At 53.0% G+C, this 13,027-nt stretch overlaps 1 protein-coding gene across 1 annotated transcript in view; it reads left to right on the forward strand.

The window, feature by feature from the left end:
* Positions 1-1,255: 1,255 nt before the first annotated feature.
* PPID (peptidylprolyl isomerase D) overlaps positions 1,256-13,027 on the forward strand; it is a 28,956-nt gene continuing 17,184 nt past the window's right edge. Inside the window, exons 1-4 of the mRNA XM_088475343.1 lie at positions 1,256-1,476; positions 11,532-11,672; positions 11,832-11,938; positions 12,568-12,756. Coding sequence (XP_088331469.1) covers positions 1,392-1,476; positions 11,532-11,672; positions 11,832-11,938; positions 12,568-12,756 — 522 coding nt within the window. The 5' untranslated portion in view covers positions 1,256-1,391. The remainder of the gene's footprint in view (positions 1,477-11,531; positions 11,673-11,831; positions 11,939-12,567; positions 12,757-13,027) is intronic.

Here is a 13,027-nt window from a genome sequence, read left to right on the forward strand (position 1 = left end):
CATGAACCAATCATTCCAGAAATAAGTATCTGCACACTTTGTGTGTGTGTAAAGAGACAATAGATTATGTAGTATAATAATAAAAATGTGATTTCTCAATATTTTATATAAGCTTTAACATTTAGGGCCTGATTCAGAGCTGTACGATAATCCTGTCATGACATCTTTTGGGATGCGGTCAATATCCCGACTGCGGTCAAAATACTGGCGCCGACATCCCGAAGGTAATTACTGGAGTTAGGGAGAGGTAGTGTTAGCATACCAACCATGTGCCGGTATTCTAACCGCCGGCATCCCGTACCCAACCCCATCTTTATATGCAAATACTGAAAGTTCATTTGCAAATGTCACAGTTGCCGGGAATTGTATTAAGACGCCCATTGGCGACTTTGCAAATCCAAGCGATTGTGTAAAAAGCCACGTCTGCGTAAAAGACGCATTAGTCCCAGTTCAGCCGATCATCGATTTTCTAAGTAACCCTCTGGTTACTCATAATGGCTCCGCCTGGATCCGAAATAAAATGGTTGTAACACACTCATGTTTTTCGGTAATGTCTAAATCCCCTTCACCGAGAGGACCCTGACGTCATCAGCCAGTGTCCAGCGTCATTCCCTGCCATCCAAGTGGGCATAGAGGGGGAATATAACCATGTGGCGAGCATAGCGAGCCACCGTGCCCGAAGCGTGGCAAGTGCAGCGAGCCCGCAAGGGGACAACAAACTTGTGTAAGTGGGGACAAAGTTCTTCTTTAGCTGGCTCTCATGGTCAGGAACTGCACTTCCGCCCTCACTCAAGTCACTTCCAGGTCCCTAGCGCGAAGGGGAAATACAACCAAGCCATGTTTTTCTAACCACCCCTCCGTTACCACCCACAAACAGTCCACCCATCACTCTGCATGCGACATTGGGCAGAAGTTTAGTGACGCATGCGACCTCTGACTTAGACGCATGCACTTTAACAAAACCATCTGACAACTGCTTAAAAATATGAGCACAGCGTACAACTCAGAATCAGGCCCTGAGTGCTCCATTGGACACTTCTGCCACTGACTGCAGCGCAGTGAGACATATATGAGCAGCGCTGCTACTGTGAGAGGGGATGGCCGTGGATCTCTCTGTCTGATTCAAAGATGGCTGTAGCTGTTCCCAAGTGGGTGGCAGAATTAGGAAGGTGTCTGTCCCTGCTTGTGTACGGACAGCTGGAATTTTGATATACGTTTGACGTATGAGCGAGGCAGCAGCACATGCGTCCAGCACACACACAGCACACCCGTCTGAAACAGAGGGGGGCGGGGCCCTGTCGCCGGATGTCCCGCCCCCGCCGCAGCGGAAGTGTGCTCAGGTGCTGAGAAGCCGGTTATCATCAGTAACAGTAACTGCACGCCTGGGAGCCATGTCCCATCCTACACCCAGCGACAGGCCGTCCAGCTCCGCCAACCCTCTGGTGTTCTTCGATGTAGAGGTGGGAGGCGAGCAAGGTGAGCAGCGGCCATAAGGTGGCCGGACCGGCTCGATATATAAGCGCATACAATGACTTATATGAGCGCTATACGGGGGATGGGGTGTTAAGTGCAGAAGTAATTAAAGTAGTCGCCAGGAGTAGGTATGTGCATTGCAGTAACTCACTGGTAACATTCTAGAGCCTGCATCATAGGTGCTAGATACTTGCACATGGGTGGCGTGCTAGCATTATATGACTCGGGGGTGGCGGTGCTCATGCATGCGTGCTGGCTTGTGTGCACGCTGTGACTCGTGGAGTTGCAGACATTATATGGCCTGTAGCTAGGCAGTGGCTATGCTAGTGGCTAGCACAGGGGTTCCCAAACTCTGTCCTCAATGCACCCTAACGGTCCAGGCTTTAAGGCCAACTATGTTTGGGCACAGGTGACTTAATTAGTACCTCAGTCTTTTGATTTAACCATCTGTGCTCAACCATAGATATCCTTAAAACCTGGACCTTTAGGGTGCCTTGAGGACCGTGTTTGGGAACCTCTGGACTAGCATTAGGCCCAGGTTCGTGGGGAGACAGGTACTGACTCTGTGACAGCTGAGCTCGCTTGGTGGTGGGATCTTGTGCGCTGGCTTGCGTGGCGGCAGAGGAGGGGGGAGTCTGGCTCACGTGGCGGCAGAGGAGGATGGGGGGGATCTGGCTCGCATGGTGGAAGAGGGGTGGGGGGGGGTCTGGCTCGCGTGGCGGCAGAGGAGGGGTGTGTGGCAGAGGAGGGAGTGTGGCTCGCGTGGCGGGAGAGGAGGGGGTGTGTGGCTTGCGCGGCGGAGGAGGGGGTGTGTGGCTTGCGTGGCGGCAGAGGAGGGGGTGTGTGGCTTGCGTGGCGGCAGAGGAGGGGGTGTGTGGCTCGCGTGGCGGCAGAGGAGGGGGTGTGTGGCTCGCATGGCGGCAGAGGAGGGGGTGTGTGGCTCGCGTGGCGGCAGAGGAGGGGGTGTGTGGCTCGCGTGGCGGATGGGGGGGTCTGGCTCGTGTGGCGGCAGAGGAGGATGGGGGGTCTGGCTCACGTGGCGGCAGAGGAGGGGGATGTGGCTCGTGTGGCGGCAGAGGAGGAGGGGGGGGTCTGACTCGCGTGGCAGAAGAGGAGGGGGGGGTCTAACTCGCGTGGCAGAGGAGGAGGAGGGGGGTCTGGCTCGCGTGGCGGCAGAGGAGGAGGAGGGGGTCTGGCTCGCGTGGCGGCAGAGGAGGAGGAGGAGGAGGGGGTCTGGCTCGCGTGGCGGGGGAGGGGGGGGTCTGGCTCGCGTGGCGGGGGAGGGGGGGGTCTGGCTCGCGTGGCAGAAAGGGGTGGGGGTTCTGGCTCGCGTGGCGGATGAGGATGAGGAGGGGGGGGGTCTGGCTCGCGTGGCGGCAGAGGAGGAGGATGAGGAGGGGGGGTCTGGCTCGCGTGGCGGCAGAGGAGGAGGAGGGGGTCTGGCTTGCGTGGCGGCAGAGGAGGGGGGGTCTGGCTTGCGTGGCGGCAGAGGAGAAGGAGGGGGGGTCTGGCTCGCGTGCTAGAAGAGGGGTGGGGGGGTCTGGCTCGCGTGGCGGCAGAGGAGGAGGAGGGGGGTCTGGCTCGCGTGGCGGCAGAGGAGGAGGAGGGGGGTCTGGCTCGCGTGGCGGCAGAGGAGGAGGAGGGGGTCTGGCTCAAGTGGCGGCAGAGGAGGGGGGTCTGGCTTGCGTGGCGGCAGAGGAGGGGGGGTCTGGCTTGCGTGGCAGCAGAGGAGAAGGAGGGGGGTCAGGCTCGCGTGCCAGAAGAGGGGTGGGGGGGGTCTGGCTTGCGTGGCGGCAGAGGAGGAGGGGGGTCTGGCTCGCATGGTGACAGAGGAGGAGGGGGGGGTTTGGCTCGCGTGGCGGGGGAGGGGGGGTCTGGCTCGCGTGCCAGAAAGGGGTGGGGGGGTCTGGCTCGCGTGGCGGCAGAGGAGGAGGAGGGGGGTCTGGCTCGCGTGGCGGCAGAGGAGGAGGGGGGTCTGGCTCGCGTAGCGGCAGAGGAGGAGGGGGGTCTGGCTCGCGTAGCGGCAGAGGAGGAGGAGGGGGGTCTGGCTCGTGTGGCGGCAGAGGAGGGGGTCTGGCTCGCGTGGCAGCAGAGGAGGAGGGGGTCTGGCTCGCGTGGCAGCAGAGGGGTGGGGGGGTCTGGCTCGCGTGGCGGCAGAGGAGGAGGGGGTCTGGCTTGCGTGCCGTTAGAGGGGTGGGGGGGTCTGGCTCGCGTGGCGGCAGTGGAGGAGGGGGGGTCTGGCTCGCGTGCCAGAAGAGGGGTGTGGGGGGGTCCGGCTCGCGTGGCGGCAGAGGAGGGGGGGGGTCTGGCTCGCGTGGCGGCAGAGGAGGAGGGGGGTCTGGCTCGCATGGCGGAAGAGGGGTGGGGGGGTCTGGCTCGTGTGGCGGAAGAGGGTGGGGTGGGTCTGGTTCGTGTGGCAGCAGAGGAGGGGGGTCTGGCTCGCGTGGCGGCAGAGGGGGGTGTGTGGCTTGCGTGGAGGAGGAGGGGGGTCTGGTTCACGTGGCGGAGGAGGGGGTCTGGCTCGCGTGGCGGCAGAGGAGGAGGGGGTGTGGCTCACGTGGCAGCAGAGGAGGAGGGGGGTGTGGTTCGCGTGGCAGTGGAGGAGGGGGTGTGGTTCGCTTGGCGGCAGAGGAGGAGGGGGGTCTGGCTCCCGTGGCGGCAGAGGAGGAGGGGGGGGGTCTGGCTCGCGTGGCGGCAGCGGAGAAGGAGGGGGTGGTCTGGCTCGCGTGGCGGAGGAGGAGGGGGTGGTCTGGCTCGCGTGGCGGCAGAGGGGGGTGTCTGGCTTGCGTGGCGGCAGAGGAGGGGGTGTGGTGGCAGAGGAGGAGGGGGGTCTGGCTCGCGTGGCGGCAGAGGAGGGGGGATCTGGCTCACGTGGCGGAGGAGGAGGGGTCTGGCTCGCGTGGCGGCAGAGGAGGAGGAGGAGGGGTCTGGCTCACGTGGTTGCAGAGGAGGTGTGGTCTGGCTCGCGTGGCGGCAGAAGAGGGGGGTCTGGCTCGCGTGGCGGCAGAGGGGGGGTGTGGCTCGCGTGGCGGCGGAGCAGGGGGGGGTCTGGTTTGCTTGGCGGAGGAGGGGGTCTGGTTCGCTTGGCGGCAGAGGAGGAGGAGGGGGTGTGGCTTGCTGGCGGCAGAGGAGGGGGGTGTGGCTCGCCTGGCGGCAGAGGAGGAGGGAGGTCTGGCTCGCGTGGCGGCAGAGGAGGGGGGGGTCTGGCTTGCGTGGCGGCAGAGGAGGAGGGGGTCTGGCTTGCGTGGCGGCAGAGGAGGAGGGGGTCTGGCTCACGTGGCAGCAGAGGAGGAGGGGGGTCTGGCTCACGTGGCAGCAGAGGAGGAGGGGGGTCTGGCTCGCGTGGCGGAAGAGGGGTGGGGGGGTCTGGCTCGCGTGGCGGAAGAGGGGTGGAGTGGGTCTGGCTCGCGTGGCGGAAGAGGGTTGGGGGTGTCTGGCTTACGTGGCGGCAGAGGAGTAGGAGGGTAGTCTGGCTCGTGTGGCGGCAGAGGAGGGTGGTCTGGCTCGCGTGGTGGCAAAGGGGGGGGTCTGGCTCGCGTGGCAGCAGAGGAGGGGAGTGTGTGGCGGCAGAGGAGGAGGGGGGTCTGGCTCGCGTGGCGGCAGAGGAGGGGGGTGTGTGGCTTGCGTGGAGGAGGAGGGGGGTCTGGTTCACGTGGTGGAGGAGGGGGTCTGGCTTGCGTGGAGGAGGAGGGGGTCTGGCTCGCATGGCGGAGGAGGAGGGGGTCTGGCTCGCGTGGCGGCAGAGGAGGAGGGGGTGTGTGGTTCGCGTGGCTGCAGAGGAGGGGGGTCTGGCTCTCGTGGCGGCAGAGGAGGAGGGGGGTCTGGCTCTCGTGGCGGCAGAGGTGGAGGGAGGGGGTCTGGCTCGTGTGGCGGCAGAGGAGGAGGAGGGGTCTGGCTCGCGTGGTTGCAGAGGAGGTGTGGTCTGGCTTGCGTGGCGGCAGAAGAGGGGGGGGTCTGGCTTGCGTGGCGGAGGAGGGGGTCTGGCTCGCATGGCGGAGGAGGAGGGGGTCTGGCTCGCGTGGCGGCGGAGGAGGAGGGGGTGTGTGGTTCGCGTGGCGGCAGAGGAGGGGGGTCTGGCTCTCGTGGCGGCAGAGGAGGAGGGGGGGTCTGGCTCTTGTGGCAGCAGAGGAGGAGGGAGGGGGTCTGGCTCGCGTGGCGGCAGAGGAGGAGGGGGGGTCTGGCTCACGTGGCGGCAGAGGAGGAGGGGGTGGTCTGGCTCGCGTGGCGGCAGAGGAGGAGGGGGGTGGTCTGGCTCGCGTGGCGGCAGAGGAGTGGGGTGTCTGGCTCGCGTGGCGGCAGAGGAGGGGGTGTGGCTCGTGTGGCGGCAGAGGATGAGGAGGGTCTGGCTTCCGTGGCAGCAGAGGAGGAGACGGTCTGGCTCGCGTGGCGGCAGAGGGGTGGGGGGGGTGCCTGGCTCGCATGGCGGCAGGAGGGAAGTGGGTCTCGCCCTGGCTCGCATGGCGGCAGGAGGGAAGTGAGTCTCGCCCTGGCTCGCAGAGGTTTTGCCCTGTCTCGCATGGATGGTGGCAGAGGGGAGTCTCGCTCTGGCTCGCGTGGCGGCAGAGGGGAGGTTGGTCTCGCTCTGGCTCACAGGGCTTTTTGGTTTCGCCCTGGCTCGCGGGGGTGGTGGGTCTCGCTCCGGCTCACATAGGGGTGGCCATGGTCAGACTTTCATTAATGTGGGGAAAGCATTGACTTGTGGGTTGGCAGTGGGTATGCTTTCGCTTATGGGTAGTAGTATTCACACTAGGGCTAAGGTTAGTGGGTTGGCAGGTGGGCCTTCTCTGGCATGTTGCTAGAATAATTAAATGTAGTCTGTGTGTATTGGGAAGAGTGGGGTGAATAAGGGATACATTCTCCATTATCCTGCTAAAACAATGGTAAATGTGAAACAGACACTGTTTAGTTGAGACTTGAAGTGCCTCATATACCCTGACCTACAGGCTTGACAATTGTGCTGAATCGTTCTCATGGGAAGGGCACGCACTGACTTGTGAGTAGGCAGTGGGTGCACTCTTGCTCATGGGATAGTGGGCAGTCACTCTCTGGTCTGCATATGGGCACTGGCTTGCTAATGGAAGTGCATGCTTTAGTTTGTGGGTACAGGTAGCCACGCTATGACTCATGTTGGTGGGCAGGCAGTCACTGATCAGGGGATGGCAGGTTGGCATTCTTTGGCATGATGGCTGAATTATTAAATGCAGTGTATTTATATTTGAAAGGGTGGGGGTGAGTTATCCTTCTACTAGAATGGTAAATGTGAAGCTGAGCAATATTTAAAGATATCCAGACAACCTAGCTTTTTGTGGAATTGTGCTGAACCATTCTCATTTTGTATTGCTATGGTTTTAATGGTGTTACATACAGTATATGTTCCTAAAATGCATATAACATTAACTATCATTCTATTATGCTTTCTCTTTCATCCACTAGGGGACACTGGAGCTGAAGACACTGGGGTATAGACGGTGGTAGAGTAGAGCCTGGCGCTTTAAATATTTTAGAAGTGTGACTGGCTCCTCTCCCTCTGCCCCATCAGCCCCAGTTTTAGAAATGTGCCCGAGAGAGCTGGTGCGCATTGGGTTTTCTACAGTCCTTGTTTGTTAATATTTAGGTTTTTATTTTACTAACACAATTTTACTGAGGACAGGCAGACTGCTTACTGTGGCAGTCTGCCTGCTATGTGGGAGCCGCCAGGAGGGCACTGCCACTACTACTGCAGCCTGTGTCTGTTGAGAGGGTGCACCTGCACTGAACAACTGCTCTGTGAGGACCCGCCACAGCTGACACCGACTCGAGTCCGAGTTCCTCTCCGCCCCCTCAGCCCAGTTTCTCGACTTCAACAGTTGGTGAGTATTACCACCGGTCCTCCTGAGGGGGCTTATACTGCAAGGGCTGCTTTAGACTTGGCTGTGATGTCGAGTTTCGCACTGCGGAGCTCCCCATGGTGCAGGTCTTTCTTGTAAATTGCACAGGCTTCTCATGAAGCACAGCTCCCATAAGGTGCATACACACACAACGATTTTTTGAACGATTATCGTTAAACTATATCGTTTAACGATAATCATTTGTAAAAATTGTTCACTTTCTGGGTCAAATGATGAACAATTTTCGTTCATGCGCGTTCACGTTTGTAGTTCAGTCAGACCTGTCAACTCAACGATTTTCAGTAAGGGAATATGCAAAAATCGTTTGTAGTTCTAAAAAATCGTTCATTACATTTAAATGAACATAGTAAATAAACAACTTTAGTAAACGATTTTAGTTCATTTTTTCAAGGGAGAAAATCGTTTACTAAAATCGTTCATTAACTAAATCGTTTTGTGTGTATGCAGCTTAAGTGTCTGGTTAGGTCCGGGGGGGGGGAGGGTCTGGGTGCTCACATCAGCCCGCCACTTCTAATACTGCAGCTATACCCTTAGTGCAGGGTTAACATCTATTGCTTTGTTGTAAGTTCATCAGATGTTTGTGTCCCGGCCCTTGATAGCTAACTTTAAAAGGGGGCAGTACTCCTCCCATACATGTGTGCATTTATATTACACATTTTGGCAGCATATATTCAAGATTGAAAACTGGATTTAAATATCCCAGTTATCTAAAGCTAGGCTTCAGTAATCCTCTTATACTTTGAAGTATATAGATTATCATAACCATGGGAGGTATGCATATGTTTATATTTTTCTATATTACGTGCTCTCCGCAGCAGCACATACACTATAATCGAAAGTTGCTTTAAAGTAGCCTAGTGAACAATTGCTTAGGCTCTGTGGGCTAGAGTTCGGGCTCTATATTGTGATAGTCACAATTTAGATTCCTACGACACATGTTTTTACTTAAGCTCCGCTTCAGTGAACGACAATACAAGTAGGTAAATATATATGTATGTATGTGTATGTCCTGTGGCTGTTTTGTATGTTAGTACATGTATATAAAGATATGTACTTTACCTGTGTGCTCCTGGGATACTAGCTGTCCAGTTATAGCTGTAGCAGGCTGTTTCAATGGTGGGCATTCAACCTCACAACTCTTAGGTCTTGGGCTATTGCTTAGTGACCTTTGACTAAACTTAGTGTAGTACTGTTCCTATTAGTTCATATCTGATACACCTCGATCTAGGTAAGTATTCTGTTTTTTTTTGTGCGCGCGCGGCACTATTACAGGGGCTTACTACTGGGCACATCATTACAGGGGGCTTACTACTGGGGGCACTATTACAGGGGGCTTACTACTGGGGGCACTATTACAGGGGGCTTACTACTGGGGGCACTATTACAGGGGGCTTACTACTGGAGGCTCTATTACAGGGGGCTTACTACTGGGGGCACTATTACAGGGGCACGAATACTGGGGGCTTACTACTAGGTTGAGGGGCACTGAAAGGGCATGTGTAGTCATCTATACAAGCTTTCATATATTTTGGTAATGGACGATGGTCTGGCTCCTAAACTTTTTAAGATGGCTCCTAGATTTTGCAAAAATTTGTCGAGCCCTGGTCTAGGGGGCTTCTGGTCGCTCACAGGTAAGCGGGCTTACCCCATTAATGCCTCGCAAGCTGCTCCGGATAATGCATACCTGACTTTGCACAGCCGTTATTCCTCCCTCCCACACCCTAGCTGCTGTCCTAGCAGTTATCAGCCCATATATGGTACCTGTTCACATCAGTTGGCTCTTCACCTTAGAGTTTTGCTAGCGTGTGGGTCCAAAGTTCCAACACCGCTTTATTCCTTCTTCCCGTTGAGATACATTGTCTGCCTCCACGGGTGTCGTTTGTATCTTCCTACCATTTTACCAGAGATTATGTCACGGATAGGTATGAGCAAAGTTGGCTGAGGCTTTGACACACAGTGGGAGTCGCTGGTTCCACTTCCAGTCTTTTGAAAAGTCGTGTCCCTCTCTTGTCTCTCTTCTTCTAGGAGCGTTTATCCTCACCTTGAGGGGACAGTAAAGAATTGTTATATAGTTAATTTTTCTGCCAGGCGGAAGTATGGTAGTTCTCTCTTCAGAGCGTGAGGTAATTTCGCAGTGCTGCTTCCCGATGGTTGTCGCTTGTGTTGGAGGCCTCTCCTGATTCATTTCTTAGGCTGAACTAGAGATTAGCAATGCTATTATACTGGAATCTGTTGAGGTTCTACTACATTCTGGACTACCATGCTGGAAGCCTTGCTGTGTTTACGGTTTGGTATCTGTTGATACTTCATGATACCAATGGTCTTGTCTGTTTCTACATTTTTTTTCTTAGTATCCTGTTGGTTCTTCTTGGCCTTTACTCCCCTTGTTATCTCCAGGAATCCTAGCAGGTGTATTACAGTTCGTACATGATTTCTATACAGGGACTCTCCACCTTATCTAGGGTACCTTCATGATTGTCCTCCTAGGGTTCTAGCTTCACTGTATAGGGTGCTTCCCTATATTGATAGTTCTTGCAGATGTCTCATGTCCATTGTCTGTTGGCTAGCTCTTCTGAAGAGTTCGTAACGGTTCTTGCTCTCCCGGTGGGGCTGTTGCATTTGTGATCTTAACTGCTAGCGTATCATGGTTGTTTTTCATACTATTTTCGGGCCAGGTAGCTGGTACAGACTACACACTTACATCATGTTTGGATGTCATCGGTCGTTTGGGGGTTTATGCTGTGGTTTTCTCATCCGCTGCTGCAGGTGTTGGTTGTTTTTTCCCCGGCGAGGTGGATACTGGTCTTCGCCTGAGCTCACTGAAGGGTTCAGGTTGCTGTTTTATCCACCTGGTTCAGAATGGGTTGTCCTGCTTTCTGAGCCTCTGCAAGCTATTGTAGTCTCCGATCACTCACGGTGCCGTCTCCACCTTATGCTCTGTGGGATCTCCACTCATTTGTGCTTTGTCTATGATCTAACCTGGAAACACCCTAATTATTTGGATCTAATGGATTGTACTGGATGCCTATTCTGTACTTCGCTCTGGTCTTCAGGTTTACTTTTGCTAGAAAAGTCTGGAGATATATATATATATATATATATGTGTGTGTGTGTGTGTTGCATCATCTTGTTTTTTTATAAAAAAAATTAAATCTGGTTAGATTTCCTGAGTTTTGTTTTCGTGTAGCTTCCCTTCTCCTATGGTCTCTTGTTGGTGCTCTCTGTTACCAATGGTCATGGTTTGTCTGTTTTCAACTGTAATTAGGGTGTTTGGACGATTCTTGTCCGCTGTTGTCCACTAGGGCCACCGTTCTCCTATTACATTCGGCTTATGCTGTATGTTTGGGGAATTATCTGTGATTGTAGATTGGGTGGCTCAGTGAGCTACTTCGCGTGTTCTACAGCTTGAGCGTGTGGCTGTCTCAAGTTCATTTCCTAACTGTCCAGTGAGGACTTCTTATTGTCTCCTGTGCTACCATTCGTTTTTGGCGGTCCCAGTTTCGGTTTGGCAGTGGGGTCGGCAAGTGTCTAGGCGCTTCCCACCTGGGAGTTCAGCTTTGGTACATCCCCAGTGTCCTGATCACCAGTGTCCCCTAGTGGATGAAGGAAAAAACTGGATTTTGGTACTTAAGGTATATCAATTTCTCTGATTTCACAGGGGACACTGGACACCCACCCAGCGCTGCTTACCTGTCTTCTTGTTTTGGTTCGTTCTTTTTTAGTTCTATTGTAATTGTCTGCATTATGTGGTTGTGTGGCTGCATGTGTTCCCTGCAGTGGGTTCCTCTGTTCTCCTTCAGTCTGTCTTGTTCCGTTCTTTGGACTTTTCCTTCTCCTCATCTTCCTTTTGTCCTCTGTCTCCTCTAGGGCTCAGTTTATTAACTGGGGCTGATAGGGCATAGAGGGGGTGGAGCCAGTCACACTTCTAAATTATTTAAAGTGACAGGCTCTACTCTACCACCATCTATACCCCAATGTCTTGAGCTCCACTGTCCTTTGTGGAATCGGAGGAATGGATTTACCGGTAAGTACCAAAATCCTGTTTTCAGGAAAAAGAATGATATTTTATCATTCTGGTTGAAAATGTATATAGTGAACCATTATGTGTACTAGTGAAGGAAGTATGTGGGTGAATAATTTTTAACTATATATATTTTTTTATTATTTTAGTTGGTCGCATTGTGTTGGAGTTGTTTGCCGATGTGGTCCCCAAAACAGCTGAGAATTTCCGAGCACTGTGCACTGGTGAAAAAGGCATTGGACAAACGACAGGAAAGCCTCTACATTTTAAAGGATGCCCATTCCATAGAAGTAATCATCTTTTCTATTCCAAGTCTTACAAGCCTGTCATTTTTTTTTTAAATTCATAGTCAAATATAACTTACATTGATTGTTTAGAAATCAGTCAGTTACAGTGAATTCTTTGGAAAGAAGGATAAAACGTTTAATTTAACTTTGACTTCTTCTTAGTAATCAAGAAATTCATGATCCAGGGTGGAGATTTCTCAAACCAAGATGGAACTGGGGGAGAAAGTATATATGGAGAGAAATTTGAGGATGAGAACTTTCATTATAAGGTATCGATGATTATAGTTTCTCTTTACTCATGCTGTATTATAGAACAGATGCTCACCATGTGCCATATTTACAGTTTGTGCTGCAAATTGAGTACATTACAATTCAGCACTACGTTCTTCTGTACAGCTAATATCCAACACAGTATTTAATTCATTATTTCATATTTTCAGTTGTTGAGTTCTCTAGACTGCTGTCTTTGTTTTATCCCATTTTTCTCAAACTGGTAGAACTAGTATAATGAATTACTTTCACCATTCTTGAGATACTCACCTTAATCTTTCCTCTATTCTTTGGGCCTAGAGCAGAGGTTCCCAAACTCTGTCCTCAAGTCATCCGGTCCAGGTTTTAAGGATATCCATAATTGAGCACATGTGAATTAATTAGTACCCCAGTCATTTTGAGTTAACCATCTGTACTCTGCCATGGATATCCTTCAAACCTGGATTGTTAGGGTGCCTTGAGGATCGTGTTTGAGAACCACTGGCTTAGGGCATGGAAATTCTCATTTGAATGGAGGTAGGGTGTATGGTTGCTTTTGTTCTGTGTCCTGCTATAATTGGGAAGAAAGGTGGGTTTATCCAAAAGATTCAGCAAACTTGGTTTTAACTCTTATGTTCTCTTTTTGCAGCATGACAAGGAAGGACTACTCAGTATGGCCAATGCGGGCCCAAACACTAATGGCTCTCAGTTCTTCATCACAACTGTGCCCACACCCCATTTAGATGGGAAACATGTGGTATTTGGGATGGTTCTCAAAGGCGCTGGCATTGTTAAAATGTTGGAAAACGTTGAAATTAAGGACGAGAAACCTGTAAAGGTAAGCTACATGTATAACTAAAATATTTTGGAATGTTTTGCAAAATAAGGTTTCATTTATTACAATGGTCCATGTTTCATCACGCAATTGCTGTCAGGCTGCAAATCTCCTGCTCCGTCACAACCAAAAGGTGCTATATTTAGATTAATATCTAGAAGGCCATTGGAGCACACTGAACTCATTATCATGTTCTTGGAACCAGCTTAAGATGTGTGCTTTTGACATGGCACGTTATCCTTGAAGTAGTCATTAGAATATGGTGAGACTGTGC

This window comes from Taudactylus pleione, unplaced genomic scaffold (assembly GCF_031769625.1).
Source record: "Taudactylus pleione unplaced genomic scaffold, aTauple2 ptg000170l, whole genome shotgun sequence".
Classification (NCBI taxonomy): Eukaryota; Metazoa; Chordata; class Amphibia; order Anura; family Myobatrachidae; genus Taudactylus; species Taudactylus pleione.